We start from the raw sequence: 26,231 nt of genomic DNA, 5'->3' as shown, positions 1-26,231 counted from the left end.
GGCCTCTAAATCGATTACCATCAATTACTTGGTTGTATACAGACAATGCACAAGATGGACTGAAGTTCAGTGAACATCTGTATGAGCGATGAAGGAAATCAATGCATCAGAGAGGGAAAAAAGATGGGTGGCAGATGCAAAGTTTAGAGTACAGGATGGAGGTGAAGAGTAGCTGTTTGCATAGATAAAAGGAGCAGGAAAAGCCACTGTCCACTCACTGACTGGCTGCTACTGGTGCCTCTGGGCTTGAGGCTGATTTACGATTGGATTGGGTGGGGCAGAGACCTTACCTTCACTCCCCCTCATGCACATTTAGCTGCATATGAATTGGTATTTAATGTTTATCTGCTTACAGGAGCTAAGTCCCACTCCTGCAGGTTGTAATCTGTGTCACGTTAACACATAACTGAGTATAATCTATAAATCTGATGTGCTGCTATCATAATCTTTTAAGGTCAGATAAGCTGAGGAGCTAATGCCAGGTTTGGAGATGGAGCATCAGCCAGCGGGACACAGACAGGATACGCCTCATCTGATCAGCTTATTAAACTTTCAGATTCAGAATCCTGGCAGCAAAGTTAATCTGCTGATTTATGATTTATGTGCATATGTAAATGTGCATCATTAGAGGGGCATTATCTAAACATTTCTTTCAATAGATTTGTCAGATGTATGGTATTTTTTAACACCTTGTTGATAATTATCTTTTGACCTTTTCATAAGGATGATTGATGAATTATTCATCCTTTGATACTGGATTATAATCAGCCCCACTGATTCATAGTGTCTGTTCACTACCCGGTGGGCTCCTTGGTGCACTCTATTTATGCTAGATAGCTGGCTGGTTGGCTGCTTTGGTAGCTATGGAAACAGTAAAGCTGAACAGACCAGGCCTTGCTTGGCTAATTGTGAGCAAGTCAAGTGTGTCTGCAAAAGTCCGATGTTCCCCAGCACGGACTACATGTAAGATGGTTTTTGGGGTTTAAAAAAAATTTTCTCCACAAAATTTTTGTCTTTTGGAGCCAAAGATGTGCTGAACTTTTTCACCCAAGAGAAACTGAGATGCCTGTTAATATTCTGAAGATGACATTGGTCAAAAATGCATAGCTGTGTCTTTAAATTACATAATTTTGCTACATCTGAAATGGATGGCAGTTCTTTTTTTTTTTTAATTGACTGTTAAAACACATCTTACATTTGAATACATTTCTGAAATGGTGACTATATATGGTGTCACCCATTGAATTACTGTTACTGAATTACTATTATAAAGGTTAGCAGTTGTCAGTTTTGTTTTGTTTTTTATTGAGATAAGTGACCAAACCAAGTCAAAGTGTTAAGCTAGCTGTTATTTAATGCCTATATAAATACAAAGAGGAAACTAGAGTTAAGGCCAGGAAAAAAAAACAACTACAGCATAAACTTTGATCATCATAAACACCAGGTGATGCTTAGCCAATATTCTGTTGTGCAAATTTGATGAGCCTGTGCAAACAGTGTGATCTTCTGCTGCTGTAGCTCATCTGCTTAAAGGTTTATTGGATTGTGCATTTAGAGACATTCGTCTGCATGCCTTGATTGTAATCAGTAGTACTCATGAGGTACTGCTGACTTCCTATCAGCTTGAAGCAATCTGGCAGTTCTCCTCTGACCTCTGGCATCAACAAATGAACAACAGTGCCGGATTCAAGTTCACTAAAATCACCTTCTCATACAGCAAGTTATCTTGCCCATGTCGGCATGCCAATTTAAAATAAATATAAAAAGAAAATCAACTATAGTATGTTTGTTGTGGGTGTGAAAGGATTACGATAGACCAAAACAGCATTTTTATAAACATGTCTATTTCTGGTGTAAGGTCAAATATTTTATCTTGGGAGTCTACAAGGATCAACTTGCTTGGAGTCACCCCCAAGTGGTCATTTGAGGAACTGCAGTTTTTTTTGGCATTGGCTTTATTTTTTCAGTCATGTTGTGACGCGTGTTCTGCTATTATTTACATGCAGAAGAGTGAAAGCGGGTACCCGATTGTTTTTCTCATTTCCGATGATTTACTCTAACCCAATGTTGTTGTTTTTTTGTTTTTTTTAACCTCTCTTGTAGACGTATACTGCGACCTTAGCCCCGGGCGTCTCGCTCAACCGTTTCAGCTGTGTGAAGGAACGTGAGAAGAAGATTTAATGAATCAGTATTCGCTAGCCGACGTGATGACGGACAAGTAAGTGACTTATTGTTATTTCTCTGGAAAGCACGTTCATGTGTAGGCGTGCAAAGAGCTCACAGTAATCAGGCGTTTTGTTTGAGTGAGAAGTAACCAGATGATGCTTGTTCTTGTGGTTATTTTGCTTTGCACCAGCTTGTAGGCATTCCTGTAAGTGTGTTAACCGTGCAGAATTCAAGGAGGAATGGGTTCAGATAGCGCAGAGAGATGTTTGATGTGGTTTACGGTAAGCAGTGTTGGTAAAAAGACAGTCTGCTTGGCCCCTGTAGATGTACAGTGGGGCAAAAAAGTATTTAGTCAGCCACCGATTGTGCAAGTTCCCCCACCTAAAATGATGACAGAGGTCAGTAATTTGCACCAGAGGTACACTTCAACTGTGAGAGACAGAATGTGAAAGAAAAATCCATGAATCCACATGGTAGGATTTGTAAAGAATTTATTCGTAAATCAGGGTGGAAAATAAGTATTTGGTCAATAACAAAAATACAACTCAATACTTTGTAACATAAACTTTGTTGGCAATAACAGAGGTCAAACGTTTACTATAGGTCTTTACCAGGTTTGCACACACAGTAGCTGGTATTTTGGCCCATTACTCCATGCAGATCTTCTCGAGAGCAGTGATGTTTTGGGGCTGTCGCCGAGCAACACGGACTTTCAACTCCCGCCACAGATTTTCTATGGGGTTGAGGTCTGGAGACTGGCTAGGCCACTCCAGGACTTTCAAATGCTTCTTACGGAGCCACTCCTTTGTTGCCCGGGCGGTGTGTTTTGGATCATTGTCATGTTGGAAGACCCAGCCTCGTTTCATCTTCAAAGTTCTCACTGATGGAAGGAGGTTTTGGCTCAAAATCTCACGATACATGGCCCCATTCATTCTGTCCTTAACACGGATCAGTCGTCCTGTCCCCTTGGCAGAAAAACAGCCCCATAGCATGATGTTTCCACCCCCATGCTTCACAGTAGGTATGGTGTACTTGGGATGCAACTCAGTATTCTTCGTCCTCCAAACACGACGAGTTGAGTTTATACCAAAAAGTTCTACTTTGGTTTCATCTGACCACATGACATTCTCCCAATCCTCTGCTGTATCATCCATGTGCTCTCTGGCAAACTTCAGACGGGCCTGGACATGCACTGGCTTCAGCAGCGGAACACGTCTGGCACTGCGGGATTTGATTCCCTGCCGTTGTAGTGTGTTACTGATGGTGACCTTTGTTACTTTGGTCCCAGCTCTCTGCAGGTCATTCACCAGGTCCCCCCGTGTGGTTCTGGGATCTTTGCTCACCGTTCTCATGATCATTTTGACCCCACGGGATGAGATCTTGCGTGGAGCCCCAGATCGTGGGAGATTATCAGTGGTCTTGTATGTCTTCCATTTTCTGATGATTGCTCCCACAGTTGATTTTTTTCACACCAAGCTGCTTGCCTATTGTAGATTCACTCTTCCCAGTCTGGTGCAGGTCTACAATACTTTTCCTGGTGTCCTTCGAAAGCTCTTTGGTCTTGGCCATGGCGGAGTTTGGAGTCTGACTGTTTGAGGCTGTGGACAGGTGTCTTTTATACAGATGATGAGTTCAAACAGGTGCCATTCATACAGGTAACGAGTGGGGGACAGAAAAGCGTCTTACAGAAGACGTTACAGGTCTGTGAGAGCCAGAGATTTTCCATGTTTGAGGTGACCAAATACTTATTTTCCACCCTGATTTACGAATAAATTCTTTACAAATCCTACCATGTGAATTCATGGATTTTTTTTCCACATTCTGTCTCTCACAGTTGAAGTGTACCTCTGGTGCAAATTACTGACCTCTGTCATCATTTTAAGTGGGGGAACTTGCACAATCGGTGGCTGACTAAATACTTTTTTGCCCCACTGTATGTCATTTGCATCGGGGGCTGATTTGCATTTTCGTTCGCTGTGCTGGTATGTTGCTGTTGCTGCTAGCAGCTCTTTATTTCCCTCACAAAACACAGTCGTTTAAAGGGTTTTCAACCTTTTTCATGCTGCCTCTTCTTTTGCTTATTCTTTGTGTTCTTCATTTTGTTTCCCTTCCCCCTTTTCATTTTGCAGGTCTCTATCTATACTTGTCTGTCTCCTTTTTGTCTCTTTTGTCCACTTGGCCTTTGCTTCTCACTCCAGTGTTTGTTGGATTTGATCTGCAGAGATCTATAGAGAATTTGGGTGCAGTAGGAAAAATAATCTGCTGTCAGCAATCATTATAGGCGGAATAAGTGGTGCAGGTCAGTCAGCTGAAAGGGATGCGCACGAAAACTGCATAAAAAAGGTCAAACAAGGCCCAAACTATTATGTGCTCGAGTTTACCAATTTCTCTTTCTGTTTTATAAAGCGACAGAGGGTTATATGCACAGAGTACAGTTGATAAGATTATGTTGTTAGCTGTGGGTCAGCAACTCCAGCATCTCTCCACTTATTGCTAATGCACCTGTTAACCCTTTTGAAAGTGCAACAGGAAAAGGGGAGGGGTGGATCTGGTGAATCACGCTGTCTTTATATGAAGCAGGCCTTCGGGTGTCTTCCCTGGTTAACACTGGCGCTCTGTAATGTCAGCTTAAAATATGCATTTAGTTTAGTAAATCCAAATAATCCTATATTTGCCCAGAAGGGAATTTCCCTTGCAAATTAGAAGGTTCCCTCAAGGATGCATTGCAATTTTTGCCGAGCCAGACGTTTTTATAATGATTTGGATGCAGTATAAAGAAGAGAAGATATTCTTGGAAACTTTATTTTGAAAACAAGACGTGGCAGAGTTTTTATTAAGCCTCTGCTGCACGGAATCAATTGTAGCGAGGAACGGGGAGTTTCTAAGTAAGAGATGATGATATTGACAAGCTGGATGAAAGGTATCCCAGCAACCAGAAAGTGGTGGTGGTGGTGGGAGGGTAGCTTATTGTGTGCTAGATGCTCGCCCGTGTTGTAGGATGATTGTTTGACTGGGATGAATGATAAATGTTATGTTGAAAGGAAGTGAGGGGAAAAGTTGGAGGACGTGCCCCCCGATGGTGACGGCGAACAAAGCCTCCCTCAACATGGGTCTACTTAAGATTCACACAAAGGCAGAAGAAGATGGCCACTCATTTTCTCTCCAACACACACACACACACACACACACACACACACACACACACACACACACACACACACACACACACACACACACACACACACATTTTTTTTCTTAGTTCACTCATGAGCAAACATTTACACATAGCTGGATACCAGTGGACATTCCTGCAGATGTGTGCATTCCACTTGGTATTCCCAAAGTCAAGCTGGCCTCTGGAAACGTGAGAAACACGAAGAATATTTGGTGTTTTTTGGATTATTTATAATTTTCTGGCATTTGTTTAATCGAAGAGCTCTGATCTGTGTTTTCCAATCAGATTTTCTGCTTGAGTCAGAAGCTGATTATCCATCTGTACATTTGCTCTAGTATCCTCAGACACGAACATGTTTCAGTTGCTGGATTTTCCTTTTGTACCAGGATGCTCTGGGATGAGGAAAGGTTCTAAAGCCAGATTTGCTCCCTGGTGCTTGGAGGCATTTTTTTTCCTGGTTAAATTCAAGCCTGCATAATCCCTTACAACACACTGTTTTGTGTGTGTGTGTGTGTGTGTGCTAAAGTCTAGAGTCTATGTTCTGTTCACTCTGTGTATATTGAGTAAACAGGAATTTCACCTATTTTCTTTTCCCTCTTAAAAGAGTTGCATCAGGGTTGAATATATTACATCACATAGGAAGGACAAAGAGAAGCACAGTGCCTCAAACACACTCCGATACAGACAGAAGTGCGCTGAGTGTAAGCTCTTCATTGGGAATTGCATCTCCATCTGGTGCCTCTGGTCTTTAAGGAAAATGGGGACAGCAAGATTAAAAAAAAAAAAAAAAAGCATTGTTCCTTAAGCCCTCAAACCATACTATCCGCTTTCTTTATGTAGCTGTTCCTGTCTTGTTTTCCATAAGGAGATTCCTCCTACTCATTTTTCCTTGCTCTTCGCATCTGTTCTCTTCCCTTTCTACAACCACTGTGTGAATTTGCTCTCTCTCTCTTAGCAAAGCCCTTTTTCCCTCTCTCCCTCTGTTGCTACCATTTTCCTTCCATCCCCCACCTGTGGTGGTGTTTGCTGACAGCCTTGTCAGAAACTTGGGATGTTTATAGATGGACAGTAATGGTAGCTGCACAGTGTGCATGTGCACGAGGTTGACACATGCACATTGACAGTGTGGTGTCTATTTATGCGCTTTGCTTATCTGTGTCTAGGCCCCATGTGTGTAATCATGTCAGTCTCAGGGGAGTGAGGATGCAAGCTGGTTATATGCTTAATGGCTGCTTACAGTAAAAACCACAGTGGCACCAGAAATGTGCTAAATGTTGCAGCCTTGTGAGTAAAGATATTTAAGGGCACACCACTCTGCAATTTGACTTCTTTATTGGATATTTATTATTAAATGTTTTCTAGTTTCCTCCAGCCACCTGAATAAAACAGGGGATAATACTGGTCTTTGCTTGTGGGAGTTTGTGCACAATTCGATGAAGTTCAGAAGATGAATCCTGATGACTTAAAAAATGGCCAGACCTTCCCTCCAGGGTGACATTTGTGGGTTTGAGGAAATTGTTTCAACAACTGTGGGATGAACTGACAATAAATTTGCGCAGAAATTTGTTTCCTTTTCAGGATGAACAGTTGCCAATTTAATGATCCCTTCATTTTTCCTTTTTGCCCACCAGTTGGATTTATCACATACTTCAAAACTAATAACACTTCCATCAGCTGCACTTTGTGGTAATTGCAAATGTTAGCAGAAAAACATACCAAACTGCTCGAAATAAGCATTTTTACTTTGGGAAATATGTTAGCATGTGGAAAGGAGCTATTCAGAGTAGCTTTGTGCCAAACCTGTGTGTAACCTAATAAACTTTGTTTGATGACTCACCAAAAGCCACTTGCATGACTGGAGAGTTACTGTGTACTTTTATGAATGGGAACCAAAGCTGATAAGGCATGCCATAGACATCTGAGATACTTAAAATACAACTTTGGGTTTGGCTTGAACCTTTTACTCGTTGAACTTCTTGCCAGTTTAAACTTTTATGACACATGCACTATGTGGGGGGAGAAAAAAAGCTACTGGGCCACATTACACCTACAGGAGCTGCTCAGCCATAGAAAGCCATTGCATGAAGATCCCGGTGCACAGATTTTTTGCCAATGTTAATGAGTCTAACAGAGCACGGGCAGTTTTTACACACTTGGCAAACCTCATTCTGTATCTTTTGCACAATCTGACAATTCATGGCTTTTGAAATTCTTCCACAGACAGTTGATTGTGTAATAACAGTTGATTGTGTAATAACAGTTGATTGTGTAATAACAGTTGATTGTGTAATAACAGTTGATTGTGTAATAACTGGAAGGGAAGAAATTTTGCAAACTGACTTGTTGCGATGATGGGATCCCATTACAGTATCGCGCTCAAGTCTGTTGAGCTCTTGACAACTACCTTTTCTTTCACAAATGTTTGTAAAGATAGACTGCATGGCTAAGTGTATGATTATTATTTTTTTATACACCAGTGGGAGTGGGACTGAAAATGTCTAAATTCAAAGAGTCAAGTCCACTCATCAATTTAAAAACCCTGACATTTCCATTTCCTCTCTGTCCGTTCTCCAGACCGCTGTGTCACCAAGGGCATGTTTCGGGGCACTGGCTCAGCTTGCGCCCAGTCTCAACATCCTGAATTGAGACATGTGAAGGCGTGGTGTCAGTTGTGTCATTGAGGTTTGTGGGTGCACGGTTTAAAAACTTTGTATCAGCTGTCACAGGGTTTTGTGGGAGCAGAGGAAAGCCAAGTCAAAGCGCTTCCTGAAGATGTCGAGGGGGATGCACCCTTTGGCCTTCGGCTCATCAATCTTGCGTCTGTCATCTATTCCCAGTTCTCCATTGATGCTGTCAGAGAGTCAGGGAGACGATGCAGCGCTCGTTTGTATACAAGCTTTTTTCTGTTTGGTGGTCTCGTAGTGAAAATTAGTTAAGAGTGGAAGAAGAGGAGAGAAATTTCTACTTGAGGAAAAAAATGTGTCAAGCAGACTAAATTTTGCCCGACCTATCCCACCCCATTGCAGAATACTGTGGTCTCCTCTTTAACAAATATCAAACCCAGAAAGAGCGATAATATGTTGGCAATGCTCGTGCAAATCTAAGGCTTTATTTATGCGATCAGAGAACTAGCCATGCTTGTAGTCGTCACTGCTTAACATAATCAGATTATTCTTTTATACAGTAGTGTAGGGGGCCTCCATTATAGTAGCTTACCAGGCAAATGCTAATGAATCTGCATATTTGGGTTGATTTAGCTGACCTGGATTTATTCGAGGGGAACATTTATCTCCTTGTTCTGAGATAGTTTGGGACTTCTCCAGCAACAATGTCCATTCAGCTTTAGTCTTTTTTTCCCCTTGTTGTGTTGTCGATATTTTCTTGCGTTTTTTTTCTGAAGAGAAATTTGATTCTTTTTAAGAACCTGTTGAAACTGACCCAGAGGCACATATTGAACTCTAGTCAAAGCAAGTGAAACTCTAAGCCGAGTTTAGAGGACTGTGTGAATAAAGCTGGTCTACTCGTGTAGGAAGAATTAATTCAGCCTGTTTTCATTTTGCTCAGAGAAGCGGTGCGAGGGAACCGACTGGAAAGTGTTGTGAATGGAGGCCCACCCATCTGTTTCAGGGACAATAAGAAGATTTATACTTTCATTCTTTAGACTAAAAATTTTTATTTTTATGCACTAAAAAATAAAAGGGAAATAATTTTCCACCTGGCTGCATATTATTCCCTAATGTCTGTGTTATCTTTATGTTTCGTTAGTGAAGCACAACACCAGGGCTGAGACTGTGCGAAACTTCAAAAGCTCTTTAAAAAATATCAGCTCAGGGTTTTTCCTCATGAATACTTTTCTACAGTTCTTTCAACTGTGGAGTTTCACTGTTTGCTACTTTGACTGTTCTTTCTAGTGGTTTAGAGGATACTTGATGTACTTTCTAAAGTACTGACCAGGATTTTAGTAACGTTTGAAACAATCTGATGCACTGAGTGGCAGCACAGCAAACAGCTACGCAGTCCAGAGGAAGCAGATGGGTTAAGAATTTAGCTTTTAATAAGAAGTTCACGAAGTAGACAGTGAAGCATAACCAAAAGGTTGACCTTTAGGGTACATTTACTGCTCCTAGAATTCTATTTAATGTACTGTGCAAAAGTCTTAAGGCACTCATGTTTTAATATATTCTAGTAAAACAGATTAGGCAAGCTTTCTTCAAGTTTCTTTTAACTTTCTTCAGGAACAATTCCCCAGGTTTCTGGAAGGATATTCCAAAGCTCTTCCACAAACTGTTCTTTGCTGGATTTTTTTTCCTATTTCTTAAGGACGTGGCTTTCAGATACTGTTCATCTGCTGTAGATAGTGTGACTTTATTTTTTTATTTTTATGTGTGAAGCTTTGAGGCCTGTCACTTCTTGCTTGTTCAGTTTCCTCAGATTCGTTCAAAGGTTGCACACCAAGAAAAGTACCTCGTCTTTGGCATTTTTCTCAGCTCTAACTGAGGATGATGTGCTTTTTGTAACAGGCTGCTGGTAACAAAGTGCCTGAAGATTCCTAAATTGTCATGTGTAGAGACAACACTGGTTCTTTGAGTTAGGTGCCTTTTTTATGCTTGAGTGATTCAGAGGTCAGTGTTAAGTGGCTTAACAAACAAAAAACATTCCTTGAAAGTGCTGCGATACAAGGACTCGTCTGAAAATGAGGGGAAAAAGCAGCCAGTGCCCGAAGACAAAATCAATCAATCAAAGACAAAATCTGGCTTCTTGGAAGGAAAATTTAAAAAAACAAACAAACATAAAACAAGGGTGGCTCAAGACTTTTGCACAGTCCTGTACACATTTATTGTCAGATTAAGGTGTTTTAACTGTGAACCTCTGTCTTTCTTTAATTCACAGAATTAATACCATTCCCAAGAGCCTCTACTAAGCTTTACAGTTCAGTGTTAGCATGCTAAGCTAAGAAAATGGCCATTGTCATTGTATGGCATTGTAGCATTTACCTCAAAGCACTGCTTTGGCAAAATACAGCCTGAAAGCTGTGGACTTAAATTTCTTTACTAAAACTTATGAAATTAAAGGAACAGATTTAATTTAGCGTTTTGTCTGATGCAGAATTAAACATTTTTGTCGTTTTATTAAAGTGATGATTCTTTAGAAATTATGCAGAACAGAAGTTATAAGGTTTTGAGGCTTGGCCGTGACGGATCCCTCATGAGATTAGCACACACAAAGCAAATAAAATTCAGTGTGGAAGAGCAAATACTTCTTTATTTACATGTGGTTGTTTGACATGCAAGGCTGGAAAGGAAGTGGAACCTTAGCTGAGGTTAATGGTCATAACTGGCCGCTCACTATTGGTTCTAATATGATATCACCATGATAATACAGTCTTTGTGGATATTTAAGTTGTTATATAATTGTTTTGTCTTTTTAAAAAATGATTATCTACCGTGTGTGTGTGTGTGTGTGTGTGTGTGTGTGTGTGTACGTGTACGTGTGTGTACGTGTGTGTACGTGTACGTGTGTGTGTGTGTGCGGCTATTGCTTCATCTTTCTATAAATGTTATTTACTGTCATTCTGAATATACAACATGGTTTGCATTGAATCATCACTATATCTGTGTCACCATGGTCTAAAAAAAAAAAGAAGACCTAGCCACATTGAACCTTCTTCCTCTTGTAGGCTCTCACACACTACATGAATGTCATGTCTGATCTCTCTGTCTTCTTCCCCCCCTCCCTAGCTTGAGAATTTTATAATTCTCTCCGGAGGAAGAGCGTCGCATCCTTTAAGGATTCACAGGTCAGAAACTCAACTCCTCTCCCTCCTTCCCCTCCCTGTTTGCTGTGCAGACCAACACTGCACTGCTCGCTGGCTTGCAGGCTTCAACACGAATGCTGCATGCTTCTCCAACCTTCTCCAACCCCCTTCCCCTGTAACCACTTTGGGGCTTTACTGTTTTTTGGTGTGTGTGTGTGTGTGTGTGTGTGTGTGTGTGCGTTTCCCTTGCATGATCTCACTTGGACAGCCTGATTCTGATTTGAATCCTTTTGTTTTTGCAACTTCCTTTTTTCCCCCACCCATCATTCCCTTGTGCTTTCCTCTATGAGATTCGGTGTTTCTTTGCTTTTCCAGTCGTGATTCTTCTGTTCTGCGTCTGCTTGGAAGCAAGTTATCGGTCTGTGTTGCCTTAATTACTGTTATCTAATGATGCATGTAGTGACGGGTATTGTGTATACATGCAACTAGCTTTTCACTCTGGCTTTACTCAGGCCCCCCCAGACAGCAATTGTCCAGTCACAGCTTAGCTACCGTAACTAGGCACGGCAGGTCTGTCAAGCTTTGAATTTCTCCATATGCCAAAGTGGTGTCCGGGTGGCTGAAGATGGACAGAAACTTGGCACCTGAAAGCGTTTGGAGGGTGGCGTCTTTTTATCAACTTTCTGAAACTTGAACAGGAGAGCAGAAGTGTTGTTTTGGTGCTCTGCATGTTTAAATGCTAGCGTGCCCAGCTTCACTACTTTTCTAAGCAACTTTCAAAGCTGTGTTGAGCTTGTGGGGTTACGGTTTGCAAGAGCAGCAGAATCACCAAATGGGATAGAAGATGCAGGTATACTAAAATTAGTAGCCATAGCGTCTTTTTCTCTCGTCTCAAAACCAGTAAAGCAAGAATAAACTCTTCTTTTGTTACTTACAGACCCGTAAGTAATTGTTTGAGCTAAAACGTGTTCATTTATAATCTGGGACCAAAGCTAAAAAGAAGTAGTTCATTTTTTTTCTTTTTAATTTTCATGAAATTAAATGTTTCTTTCTCTTGAAAAATTCCTCACTCGGTGTTCGTTCGTTCTGCTCGTCCCTGCTCCACCTGCAGTGGTTGCAGACTCGACAGACTGTTTGAAAACCACTTCCCTTAAGAAACTGCTAAATGTGAGAGTGAATGTTTGAACCACAATCGCCGCAATTTCATCTCGGCTCTAAAACGTACACAAAATACATAAAGTTAGCGTTCCAGGTAGGGAGGCCTGACGAGATAAAGTCTGAAAACATCAGCTGGCAGCATGGAGTGAAGTCACAGGAGCCTCGCTCCCAGCAAACTGTCAGTACAGGATGCGTCGCTCAGCCACACTCGATTATGAAAAGAATCCGAACACCTGTGGGATGTTTGCTTTTCCCCCTCAGCAGCTCGAGGCCTATCAACATAATGCAGTTTCCAGCCGCAGCCATCAGCCCGCACCTCTTTCAGCTGTTGTGATCAACACCAAAAGTGCTTAACAGAAATAGGACTGATTAGCAAAGTGTTGACAAATGTTCCGCTCACCAAAGACATGCATTAAAATGGTAGTTTATTCCTGTAGAGCTAGTTTTAAATCAGCTGTGATCTATTATCGAATTTGTAGCGTTACAATCCATTTTGGCTGGTGAAAACATTCGTTTTTGTGGGGGGTGTTGTTTCTTAAATCCTGTCCTGGTCGGCAGCTTTTTGCTATCAGAATTATGATCTGAATGCACTGTTGTGCCAAACACACTGTGCTTTTCCAAAATGAGCTCTGTAGGCTCCTCTTGTTCATGTTTCTTTTATACATTTATTTATTATTGTTATTTCAGTTATTATGTTATATGTATACTTTAGATAGTTTTATCATGTGACTGTTGTCCTATCTACAGTGTGCATAAGGCCAGGGGGCGTATGGCGGTCGGTTGAATATTTAAACATTTGTTATAATTAAAGTCAGCTGGTGACAAATGGACCTTTTGTATTGGATTTATTTTTAATCTGCTACTTTCACTGTAAACTGTGTATGCGCCACTTGTGAGAAGTGAACACTTGACCTAATTCTGTAGGCCAGATCACGAGAAATTGGTGTGAGAGGAGTTTGAAGTTTTTCTCTTGGCTCTGTGTTTATCCCTCTCCGAGTGCTGCGAAGGAAACGGTGAAATTAGTGTTTTATGTACTGGTTTGCCAAGTTCAGGAGGACACACTGTTAGTGTTGTGGCATCCTGTGGGCGATGGGATGAGTTTTCACACAGCACTCCAAAGGAGGGTTTTGTCTATGCCGGGCCAAAATTACCACCGTGAAATCAGTGCCTGTTGAAGAGTGCTTTGAGAGAGAGGCAGAAGAGAAAGGGGTCCTCTTTAAAGGCGGAAAGGATCGGAGAAAATATAGCAAGGTTTCAGTGATGTTTACAGCTAATTTTGAATGTTCCTTGACTGGTGGGAAGCTGCAATTTGGAAGATTGTTTGTTTGTTTTGGATTTACCTTATTGCACTCTTTAACCACTTAACAGAAAAAGTCATTAAAATGTTGGCTACCATTAGCTGATTTAAAATCCAGCTGCAGAGAAGTATCCCACTCTGGGTGCTGAAGTCACCTGCCCTTTGCTGTTGCTGTTTTAAAAAGGTGGTTTTTTTTGTTTGTTTCTTTTAAACTACAACCAATGCAACTACCATTCACGAGCTTGGGACCTTCAGCTGGGCTTCCCAAAATAGTCTCACAGTATGTGCCCCATCACAGCAGCCTCAAGGAAATTACATCAAGTGAAAGGTTTATGATTTTACTGCGAGTGGTGGCTTCTGTGTGACCCCAAACTATATTATAGATTGAAGTTATTCACCTCAGACAGAGTGGCAACACTTAAAAAATTAGATGGATTCTCAATGCAGCACTTAGCATTTCTTAATAGTTTGGCATTTTGCACTGTGTACCAATAATATTACCATTGCTGTATTAAAAAAACAAACTCTGAACACTTGTAAATAATGACAAAAAACAGCAAATTTCAGATTTGTAATATATTCTCTTGGTGATCACCAGAAGTTCCTTTTTCTTTTTGCCAGTACAGATGTCAATAGTAAAACTCCTCCACTTTTCCCCTCCTTTTAATTAAAAGAAAAAGAGCCTGGTGATTATGTTTTCATGTTAGACTACAGAGGCACATTCAGTACTTGGACAGAGAACACCACACAGTAATCCTTGTTCCTCTAGTTAGCTTACTTCACTTGCCTGTATGTTTATAGGGAAGTTTTTCCAGAGCCATGTGACTTAGGGAAAGGGCGTGTTGTTTTTAAAAAGCTTGCCATCGGCAGACTAAATATACCCTTTACTGGACCTGACCCCTCATTTGCCTTTGCTGTGGCCACTTTAGGTCGACAGGCTAGCTCAACAGGGGCCCTACAACTAGTAATTATATAGGAGGGTTTCCATTTTGCGTCCCCTGTATAGTGTTGCCTTCACACAAGCTCTTTTCCTCAATTTAGACATTTGGGTTGTCATCGATGGTTTACCTAGAATTTAATTCTACCTTGTTTAACTAAATGAAACCCAGAAATTATGGGTTTTTAGCCTGTTTTTGGTCAGAAATGAGGACCGTGTACACTTTGTCAACATTCAGTCTTAATGTAAATGGATATAGTGAACCCTGCTGATGCATCCTGCTGATAATCCTTGATCTTAAAGCGCCCCCCCCCCTCCCCCAGCACATCCCAGTGAGATCACCATGGATAATGTAGAGTGACTATTGTATCATCTGTTGCAGTTTTAAGATGATTTTTTTCTCCCATATGACCAATAGTCAGCTGTGCCGCAGAGGTCGTACAGCTGTTCACTGGCTTTCAGAGGACTTTGTTAAATTAATGGGGCTTTTACTAGGTGGCTTTGTAAGTCTGAGCTGTAGGCTGAAGTCAATCCTCAGTGAAATCCAGATGGCTTGAACCATAACTACAGCTTGAACTGCTGTGCTGATTTATCCTGAAAAGTTAAGCAAATCGCATCCAAGTTAATCACATCAAAGTCTGTTTGCAGGATTGGTGGAGCAATACTTCATACATGTCTGACTGTTCACTTTGACAAGCACAAATCTTAGCTTGAGAACCAGCAGTTCAAGTTGAATTATTGGTAAAATGGATACTGGATACACTAAATTAATAAAGTTTAATTAATTCAGAAAAATAAGGCAAGCTTATAGGAGTGAGCTACAACAGCTGGGTTAACTTTGAGTAATAACTATAAACATAAAGGATCACTCATATTAACTTAATCCGGTTGTTCAGTGATGACGTGACGAATCCTACTTCCGGGTCTAAAGTAGTCTGCGTTTAATATGGCTTTTGTGTTGTTAACATGTTTAATGTTATGTATTTTCTTCTATTTAATCTCCAAAAACTTCTAAAACAGTCAGTGATCACTGCTGACCTCCCTCGGCTTTTATTACCACTAATCATTTATTTAAGCTCAGTTTTTAAAACCTTAGGATGTAACTACAGCCCAGCCCATGCAGCAGTATATGAATGACTAACCTCATATGTGGATGGATTATCTCAGTTGTTCTCCTGGCTGAAGTTTGGTCCTTTTACAGCATCCTGCCATGCGATTACATTTGTTCCTGACCACGAGAACACTCACGTTAACTTTTATTGAGTGTAAAAAAAGTTAGCTTGTTTATATTATGCTAGCATAGCTGTGTCGCTAGCGGTCACGTAGCGCATCATTATATACCAGCTAGCCCAACTTCAGTAACCCTACAAACGTCACTGCTGTTTAGTTTTCTGTCTTCATTTATGTTGGAAGTAATAACAGAGCTGTACGTTTTAATTTGTTTCCAAAACCCCGCAGTCAGGACATGCTATATTGTATTTAGATAGAAGCTAGCGAGCTAACTTCCTGCTAACTTCTAACTCCGTTAAATGTCATAAATTCCGTTTTCATGGATGCCTGGATGTTAAACTCAATTGTTACACCTGGTAGAGCAGAACGCTGATCATTTTATTAAAGATGAAAGACTTTAGACAGTTTTTCAACTCTCAGTAATGCCACAGGGATCGTTTGATATATGGACCTGCAGCGAAGTTTAGGCCCAGACACGGCTAGTGACGTCAGACTTAACGACCGGATACAATGTGACAAATTATAGGAGTTCTGTTTCAGTTAATTGAAATCACACACCTTAGTTCCCTGAATAAAAAATAAAAATGGAATCAGGAAATGTTCATGAAAGCCCACAAACATGAAACCACATTACAAATGCAGCATAATTAAAATGGAGATCCTGACATTACGTGAATTGTTATTTCAACTTTTCAAATTAATAGAAAAGAGTAGGTGTGCAAAGGTCATTATAGGCTAGCAACTAGCTGTGAAATAATGGACATTCTCCATGTTTTCCAGTAGTCCAGAACACCGTCTTTGTGTATTAATTGCACTTCTGTTGCTGCCGCCCCAGACACATCTGGCCAGTTAATGGATTGGATGTACTCATGTAATTCATAGTGACACTTTTGGTTCGCTTGGAAATTTTTCTCTGTGTGAAAAGAAACCATATCACAGGGAAAAGGTACAACTTTACAAACTCCTCAACTGATTCAGACCCGAGTAAACAAACAAGTGCAAACCTGTATTAACTGTTACCTTGATTTGTTTTTTACCCTTTGATTTGACCTTGATAATTGCACTCAGTAGACCAAAACAACCGATACCCTTTGGAGGTCATCTTTGTTTCCAAACAAACTCCAGAGCAGTTCAGCCTTGATCTAATCTTGATGTGACACGAGTACATGGTGTTGGCTGCAAATTTAGCTGGCCAATATGGCCAATAAGCAGACTGAATGCTTTCACGTGATTGGTAGTGACTCATTTTGGTTCACGTGGAAACCAGTTCAGGGAAAAAAGATGCAAGTTAACAAGCTCATCAACCGATTTGCACCAGAGTAAATAAACTCTAGTTTATTTAGTTTAAATGTCCATATATAAATTCAGTAAAAAACAGTCCATATATTTAAAGCGCAAGATGTTTTACAAGGAAAGCATCTTTAATAAGATTGTTATAGCCCTGTAATGCTGAATCAGTGCTGTAGTCTTTTAAGATGACTCCCATTAGTGTGGGGAAAACATAAAACAGGGGACAGAATATATCTTTGATCATCTGATCGAAGCGTAATAGTCAGCTGGAGCCAGTAGCGTGTCTGTAAAGCCTTGGCCATCTCAGAATGTCAAAATCGGTTCATCAGCCTGCGAAGCTCACGCAACCCAAAACTCAGATACAGCTGGCAGTATTTTAAGATGGGCCCCACGGTCCCTGTCAGGTTTAATAGGAGCAATTTAATGCCTACGGATGGCATTATCATGTGTGCATGTGAGCAAGCTCGTGTTTCTGCCACATCTATTGCTAAACTCCTTTTAATCTGTAAATGACATTGAAGCAGACGTCTGTCCCCATCAGTGTGTCATCCTCTGTGGTCTCTGTATTTTGTTTCAAATACAAGACCTCTGGCTTATTTTTTATTTTTTTTAAATACAAATATGTTTCACAATAGCACGACAACATACAGCTGAAGTTATACCTCGGCCATAAAGAAAACCAGATGGTTTTGAAAGAGGAGAAGAAGAGAAACAATTTTTTACATTTTTCTTGCTGGAACCAAAAAAAGAGGTTTAAAGACTCACTACTTCTCCTGCAGTATTGATCAGACTTTAATCAAACTTGCACGCAGTGATAATTTAATGGTTCTTCGCTCAAGCTTAAGGTCAAGGTCACATTAGTCATTTCATGTGCAATAATATGTGAAGGATAATGCGTGGTGAGCTGATAGGTCACCGATGCGGTTTAATCTAAAAAATGACGAAAGATTGGAATGCAAATTGTGAGAACTGTGACTTGTTGAAGACATCACCCATTGCTTTAATGAGGTCATCCTCCCAACAATGCACAATAACTTCTCTTCTACGATCATCCCATTGTTGCTAGATGACATAAAATGATAGGGCAGGTCTATTAGCAAGCCCTGTGCAAAGCTGCCTCGTTATCATGCACTCTTAGTGCTGCGTTATCATTATTCCCACAGCTGGGTGGATACTGTACAGATGGTTCTGCTGATTACGTCTGCCAAGAAGGGTTTGTGATTGGTTTGTTCTGTTTGTTTCACTGTCTGTTAGTGGCATTACTCGAAAAGTTGTGGACTGGAGTCCACAGCTTTTTGAGTATTGGAGTTGGAGATTGGCCCGTGCTAGAAGTGTTCTGGGTCCGGAAATTATTGGAAGGATTCTTTACTGTTGTGAGATGGGGCGTTATACTGAATCCTGAAAAAAGACATTCTCCCCACAAAATGAGCTACTTAGAGCACATTTCCCATTACACAGTTTTTGTGCGTGGTTAGGCACATTGGTGTAATGGCATCAAACGGAGCAGAAAAAAATGAGTTGCAGGCTCTTGATGTCCTGCGGCAAAGGAAGAAGAGCATCTCTGTGCATTGATGCTGATGATGGGTGAGTGCATGGAAATAGATCCAGCAAAGAGGGGAAAAAGAAGTGAGGAGTTGGAGCTGTTGGCAGGCACTGAATGTCCAATTCCCTCACGTCACCCTCGACTGCGCTCTGAATCTTTGCCCCACTCTCTGCTCACAGGATGCGGAGCCTCTTGTCTGCACTCTCTGCATTGGAAATGAAGCGGCAAGTGGCAAAGCTGCCATGTGTGGCTACGTGACAAGTCGGCCTACCGTTTCATTAGAGAGTTAGATGTCAGCCTGTTCTTCCAAATCGATCACGAAGGATGAGTCGGGGTCTTTGCTGACTCAGCTCCACCTCAGACACGGATCACAACAGAATCTATCGCTCACAATCACTGAGTGAGTAACTCACAAAACTATGGCAGTAAAAAAATTTTCTTCTGTTAACATACCCATTGATAGCGGACGTCTACATGCATTACTTTTTGTCAATGCAAAAAGTTGCTCTACAGACAAAAAATGTTGACTACTTTAACATTGGAGTGTATAGAGATTGACTCACTACTGCAGCAGTGTTCGAGTGGCTCTTTGAGGAACTGCAGTTTTTAAAAATGTTCACTTTAAACACACAAATTAAAAAACAAAAACTTGCAGCTTGTTTTCCTCAAGTGATTGGGTTAAGCAAAATAAGAAACAGAATAAATCAGCTAAATAAGATTACACATCTTTGGTCCTTTAAAAGAAGTGCAAACATACATTTTACTTTCATTTAAACTGACTTTAATTTGTTATTTCTTCTCCTTTTACTTTTGCTCAGACATTCAAAGTTCACACTGCAGAATATGCTCAGCTTCTGTTTCTGCCTCTCTGTTCTCAGTGGGCCGCCTGCCAATATTAGTGCCCATTTAACAGCACAGTGCTGGGAACCCCAAGGCCCCAAGCAGGTGTCAACCTCCCTGCCCAGCCAAAGGAGCTGAGAGGGGAACACAAAGGCCTCAAAGAGACTTGCCAGCATGGTAACCGTCTTAAATATCCCCGGCCAGTATGGCCACTCCTCTAAATCTCAAAGCAGGAGAGAGTAGCTGCCAGTATGCGCTTTCTGCTACTGTAACACTGACTCTCAGAGGGTTTTGAAGCTTAAACTTTGCCTTTGACTCGGAATAGTGATGGGCGGCATCGGGAATGCACAGATGGAGCATTGAACGTATTTGGAGGCTTTCATTTATGGAATTTGGTATGAGAGGATATCTTTCAAAGGCACAAAAACCAAAAATTCAGCGTGCCTGGGGTCTTCAGCATAGATTAAGCATTGTTATCTCGTCCTTTCACACTGTTGTTATGTCCGTCCTTTTTGGTCGAACATAGACAGTCTCAGCTGCGCTCATCCAGCAGTTTGTGTTATCTTAATGGGATGCATCCAGAGCTCCTGAGCTTGTGTGATCTTTGAAAACACTAGTTTGGCTCTGGGCTTTCCTCGTGGGTAAGCTGCCCTGGCATTTAGACATTGGCAAGGCTGTAGAAGACTGGGATGAGAGGGAGAAGTGATGTCTCTCTCTCTCACTGTTCATTGTTGGCTGCTCTGCAGTGATGATGTGGATGTGATGGGGGTGGTGGAGTGGGAGTAGAGTGGAGGCTACTCTCATCTTCAGTAAACAATAGGTCCTTGTGTATTTGACCCCCTCTTTAGCAGAGTGGAGTCCATGGCTATGCCTGAAGCCGGGATGGAATTCCATCTTTGCCAGATTAGGTTGGTGGAAACCTTCCCCCCGGGGGGGGACCTATTATTAAGAGGGCCATGGCCTCTGGGGCCATTTGTTCTCATTTAAAACCAAATCAATAATCAGTTATTATCCTGCCTCTTTTTCTGCAGCTGGGGGTGGGCTCCATTGATTGGCTGTATGTGCTGCTGTATGATGCATCACCCCCTCCCCCGAATAACTAATTACTAACCTATATTTGAGTTGAATGTGACATAATGGTGCTTGTAGGTCATTAAAAGGTAGTTGACAGTGATTTATCTGTTCTTTGAGCTTAAACGATGTTCTATCATTTTAATTAAAAGGTCTAAAATGAGGACAAACGACCCAATAAAACATTTATGCACATTTTGCTCAAAGTGGCGCCTTGTGGGTATTCACCTGAAATTTAATCCTTATCTTACGAGGCATCTGATAACCCTTAATCGCATTCCATGCGTGACTACTCCACCCGTTTTTTTTATTTTGGTTTTGGTTTGTTTGTTGCGGTGTTGTATGGGTGCTTCCACTTCATTCATCGTGCCGTTGTGCAAACCAGAAAAACCGGCTTTGTGATCAATACGCTTCCGTAGGAGACGACTGTGCAAAGCACCTGACCCACCTGCTTCCTGTTTACTACAACAATACTGGCTTTAGTTGAACATAACACAGGGAATGCAGGCCTCAGTAAGCAGTCTGCTCCAATTATGTAAAAGAAGGGTTAAATGAGTGAGACAAAGCGAGTTGCACGCGCCCAACCGCCAACAGGGCTCCGGTGCTTGAGCTTTGCAATTGCATTATGTCCGTTAATCACTTTGAGAGGTAATGTTGTTTCCGTGTTAATATTTATAAAATAAAATCAGGTAAACCAGCTTCCGTTCATGTCAGAAAGAGTTTGGTTGGCAGTCATAATATTGACCTCAAATCTTGCTTTTTTTTTTTTCGTTTTGTCCCCTGCAGAGCAGTAAATTTGGCAATCGCTGCGTGTTTTACAAGCAGGATTGAGAACAGATTTAGAGATTTATTTTAATATTTTACTTAAGCTTTAAAGCTTTGCTTTTTTACCCCAGCTTTGCTGCTGACCTAAAACTGCCAACTTTGAAATGTGGGTTTGTTGAACTGTAGGATATTAACCATTTCAGATTTGAAGGAAGAATCCCAACAAAAAGACTGAACACACCAGAGTATTATTCGTTATGCTAACATGACACAGCATTTCAAGGAAGAGAAGCGGCGGCAATGTGTGACTTTCAAAGCTCAGAGCTGCACACAAAAATATGATTTGTTTGGCTTTATGTCATGTGACAGTGTCAGCCACCTGAGACAGGCCTGGAGACGTTTACATTTACGTAAATGGCACACAGAGCAGCTTAATGGAGGCTTTATCAGGCTCATCCTGAGGTGAAAGCAGCAGGCCTGAGCTGTTAGGAGGAAGACTGATCACAGCGATCTCCAAATTGACAAATGGAAAAGAACATCCGGATCTGATAAGAGCTGGTAGCTGCCAGGAATGCTGTCATCAGTCTGGTCATTGTCGTCCTCCTCCTCCTCATCATCATCATCGCCCGAGGCAAGCGGATACACCTGTCTGAGTCTTCAACAATAACGCGGTGCAGGATGGCACGTCCGTCTGCGCACAACAACAAATGAAAATGTCAAACTGTAATTCACACCAAATCTCACACTGCATTCTTCCTTAATCTTCCGGATAGGGTGTGTGTGTCTGTGGTTTTGTGCTTATTTTTAAAACGACAACAACAAACTTTTCTGTTACTGTAAGTCATATTAGATCGTGTGCAGCCTCTTCATTCTGTCTCCTCCTCACTGACTCCTCTGATAGCTCATTCAACTTCACATTTGTTGTTCTTCTTTATTTAACCGCACAAAAAAGTCTTTCAAGTGCTGCAACTATTTGCCAACAAGTGATCGAATCATTTTGTCAAAGTTGATTTTTGATTTCTGATTTGTTTGTGTGCTTGTGTTGTGTGTGAGGATGAACCCTGCTAGCTTAGCGGGAGGGAACTAGAGTTGACACCTGTTCCCTTTTAGCATCTGTGCTGCTTGATACGATCTGTCTGTGGCATGTGATGAAATGCTTTGTCAGAACGGGTTTTTGCGCGTGGCTTTACTCGCTGTCTTTGTGTGTCCCTGCAGAGGAAACTTCACAGTTCCAAAGTTATCAGAGTCTAATATGGGCTTTGGCGTGCTGGGGGTGTTTCTGGGGCTGCTCCTGGAGGTTTCCACACACGGGCCCCACGGTGTGCCTCGCACTTCCTGGAGACATCAAGGTAAGGCGTGAAATAACATGCCGCTGGCTGGTTATTATGATAGAATCAGAGAATGTAAGAATATAATGCTTGTTAGTCTGAAACACGAATACGTGATAAAGATCATTCACTTCAGTGCTTGGTGAACTCAAACTGCACTCTCTGTATTACTTTCTAATATATCACAGCTCTGTTATAGCTTAGCAATCTACTGTGAAGCAAAGACGTCAACACCTGTCGCCTAATTTTACCTTGAGACAACCTCACCACAGACCCTCAAGTTGGATCCCTTTTTGTGTGTGTGTGTGTGTGTGTGTGTGTGTGTGTGTGTGTGTGTGTGTGTGTGTGTGTGTGTGTGTGTGTCAGGCAGAAGCTGTTTGCAAGCTGCCGTTTACAGAAATAGCTTCAAGTAACTCTGTCTCTGCAAGAGAACAAGTGCGGCTCACCCTTTAACCATGTTTCTCAATTCGCTGGGTCACAGTCACTGTTTCAGTCAGTCAGTGAGGGTATTTGCTTTCATGGTGGCAGTGTTTATGACCTGGCACCTGCAACCTGAGCCCACTTGCACCTGGCACAACCATCCAAACACAAACTCTTCCCCCCAGGTTTTCCCATCAATCACAACGCAAAGTGTAATGAGAGTTTTCATTTATATAATGTTAATGCAGAGTACCCAGAGATGCACAAAAGTGTGACTCTAAGATGTGATTATAAGTGCTAAGCGGCTGTAGGGATGCACTGAAATGCGATCACAAAAATTGCTTACGAGGTGGTCTGGGGCTTTTTTGACCACACTGTAAACGCTGATGTGTCCTGATGACTCTGTAACAGAAAATTTGACTTCCCTTTTTGTTTTGGCCTTTTTTCAAGATACAAGGGACTTGTCTTGCCAGTATCTCCAGCTAGAATGCCCATACATACATCCATGGATCCTTCCTTTCATCCTTTTTAAAACCTTTTGTTAGCCTCACTTGTCGTTGCTGACTGAACTGATGCAACTTGGTCGGTTACAGCACAGAAAATAGTGTTCTGCTGGCCTCATTATCTGTCATTGGTTAATGTTCCTGCTTACATGTGTACACTTGAGTCCCTTTAAAGTGTATTAAAGTGTGTTGCCTTATTCTCCTGTGTGTGTGGATGCATATAATTCCCGATTATTCCTGCAAACCTAGTTTCACTCAGCTGGCTAAAGAATGCACAGCTGTGCACAAAAACAGCCAATGACGCAATAAAGAGCAACCGGACTTTCCAATGTTTCCAGTATTTGTTATCTTAGTTTCACCTTAGTTTCACACGGTTTCGAGTATCTCTCAAAACCGGGTCTGAAACGTTTGGTTTATTGAACACCTTCTGATGCATAAACTGCAAATAGACAGCGCACTGTTTTGTTCCAGGTCCTCATCCAGCAAACCTCTCAGCTATTAGGACGGGGAGAAAACAACCTCGCTCAGTACAGCTACACAAGCCTGGGTGTGCGACCTGGCCTAGTTCTAAAATTTTGGGAATCATAAAATAAAGTAAAAAATGTAGTGAGCTTTATTCACTTACTGCTTCATGAATGCTTGGTTTCACATAGGATTTTATTCTCTTGGATCTCATCTGTGCTTAATATGACCAGTTCTGGCTGTGAGCACAGCAGTGCCAGCCACATGCTGTTCTAATTGGGCAGCCAATCTGAAGAAAATTGGCCTAAAGAAGGAGGAGCTTAAAGTGACTTGTTTCAGATAGTTGATGAACTGAAAGGCTCCACTAATACAGTTTAAACTGAACGAAGATTAGTTTGCACTGTGAGTCATGCAAAGCTACTGTAGTAGAGCCCAAGAATCAAAATAAGGAGCTTATTGCAGTGAAGCTTAAAGCTGTTTTTAAGTGTTTTTGGCCACAGAAACACCATAAACACAACGCTGACAGTTTTAGAGAATGATAATGTCCAGCAACAATGTACCTAAAGTCGTGTGTCTGGGTCCACGATGAGTAAAAGTCCATTTGATCTCCGTTTAGCTCCACCTTCAAAGAAACGTCTCGCTCTTCAGCTACTTAATGCTCGACCGTGTTCACCTACTAGTCACTAATTTAAACAGAGCAGTGTACAGTGGGTATTAGCACTTTGTCCCTTGTGACTGAATGTGAAAGCTGAAACTGTTGTGGCTTGGTTAATATTTATTTGCCTGTGCGTGGGTCCATATCTCAAAGCAGCTAGTTCTACTGTACACATGCTCATTTCAACATATCAGCCATATCAGCTGTAAATTAAATTCTGACTACAGTTAAATACAGATGTTATTGAGTAAAAAAAATGGTTTATGATGATTTTTTTCTTTTTTCTGCTAGATTTAGATCTGATGGAGTTTTCAGAGCCGGGCATCTTCAACTACTCCACATTACTGCTGAGTGAAGAAAGGGATGCGCTGTATGTGGGAGCAAGGGAGGCCATCTTTGAGCTCAGCAAGAAGAATGTGAGCGTCAGAAACAAGAAGGTAGTTAAATCTTAAAAGATTCATGGTAATGCATGTGGAGGGATGTTTTAAATAATCTGGATTATAATATTTTTTTACTTTATTCCTGTTTGTTTAAGGTTCAGTGGCCAGTTACAGAAAAATCTATGAATATGTGCACGCTGAAAGGAAAATCAAAAGAGGTTAGTTTAACAGCTCTTACATGCTGGGATGCATGCATGGATGCTGCTCTGTCCGTCTGATTAGAATTTGGCAACCGAAGATCAGTGTGACCTCCCAAACACTGGTTTGGTGACGGTTCAAAAATGTATACTCTGATGACAAAGAAAAAGACAAAATTAAATAACTGAAGTTATGTAATTTAATTTTGAAAATGTCTAACATTAAGTCTAGACGGGCGAACTGTAACCACAAGGTCATAATTCTCCTTTTGTTTTGTTCCCTCTCCTTTCAGAGGGAGTGTCTAAACTACATTCGAGTGCTCCAAGCAGTAGATGACACGCGGCTGTATGTCTGCGGCACACACGCCTTTCAGCCTCAGTGTGATTACTTGGTAGGTTAATTTTCAACCGCTCTTTACCCAGACGCCGTACTTCACTGTTTAAACTCACTTATTAACACCGCCGCCTCATCTCATAAGTAATCTCCTCTTTCAGTACTTTGGCAACTTCTCACTTCACGGTAAACCCGAGGACGGCAGAGGGAAGTGCTCCTTTGACCCCTCGCAAAGCTTTACTACTGTCATGGCTGGTGAGTTGAGGCCAGCTCTTCTCTCATCTCATTTCATAAAGTGCTTATTTTGGTTATGGCTGCAGTGAAATTCATAACAATCCCCTTTGTTTTGTTTTGGGTTTTTTTAGAGAAGGAAAATAATTTTCTGATGTTTTATTCTCTGTTTTCCTATCAGATGGAGTGCTGTACTCGGGGACAGCTTATAATTTCTTAGGCAGTGAACCGATTATATCCAGATACTCCCCAACCGAGTCTCTGCTGAGGACAGAGTACTCCACATCATGGCTTAATGGTGAGTTGACTGAACTAAACGATTGTCAGGCTGTTGGGAGAATAGCTTTTAAAAATGTGTTTTGAAGGTTGAGAAAACATCTTGTAGAAATGTCCCCCGAGTGCCACTGACTCATGTTAATGGATCTGGATTGATCTAATCCTTTCTTTGCTGCAGTTTATTGACCTGTTGTTGCAGCATCACTTTCACATATGTA

General features: G+C 41.3%; 1 protein-coding gene across 6 annotated transcripts in view; it reads left to right on the top strand.

The window, feature by feature from the left end:
• sema4d (sema domain, immunoglobulin domain (Ig), transmembrane domain (TM) and short cytoplasmic domain, (semaphorin) 4D) overlaps positions 1-26,231 on the top strand; it is a 41,616-nt gene that overhangs the window by 5,756 nt on the left and 9,629 nt on the right. For 4 of the 6 annotated variants that reach the window (XM_005720392.2, XM_005720391.2, XM_005720387.2 and 1 more), the window contains exons 2-8: positions 2,104-2,218; positions 22,443-22,576; positions 24,887-25,032; positions 25,131-25,193; positions 25,466-25,564; positions 25,668-25,761; positions 25,919-26,035. In XM_005720392.2, coding sequence (XP_005720449.1) covers positions 2,181-2,218; positions 22,443-22,576; positions 24,887-25,032; positions 25,131-25,193; positions 25,466-25,564; positions 25,668-25,761; positions 25,919-26,035 — 691 coding nt within the window. In that variant the 5' untranslated portion in view covers positions 2,104-2,180. Of the gene's footprint in view, positions 1-2,103; positions 2,219-11,079; positions 11,139-18,915; positions 18,952-22,442; positions 22,577-24,886; positions 25,033-25,130; positions 25,194-25,465; positions 25,565-25,667; positions 25,762-25,918; positions 26,036-26,231 lie in introns of those variants that run through there. The other 2 variants (XM_005720389.2, XM_005720390.1) reach the window with 2 other exon arrangements.

Source organism: Pundamilia nyererei, unplaced genomic scaffold (genome assembly GCF_000239375.1).
Source record: "Pundamilia nyererei isolate P.nyererei 1_Seehausen unplaced genomic scaffold, PunNye1.0 scaffold00002, whole genome shotgun sequence".
Lineage (NCBI taxonomy): Eukaryota > Metazoa > Chordata > Actinopteri > Cichliformes > Cichlidae > Pundamilia > Pundamilia nyererei.
Note: the sequence above shows the minus strand (reverse complement) of the source record. Positions and strands in the feature narration are given on the sequence as shown.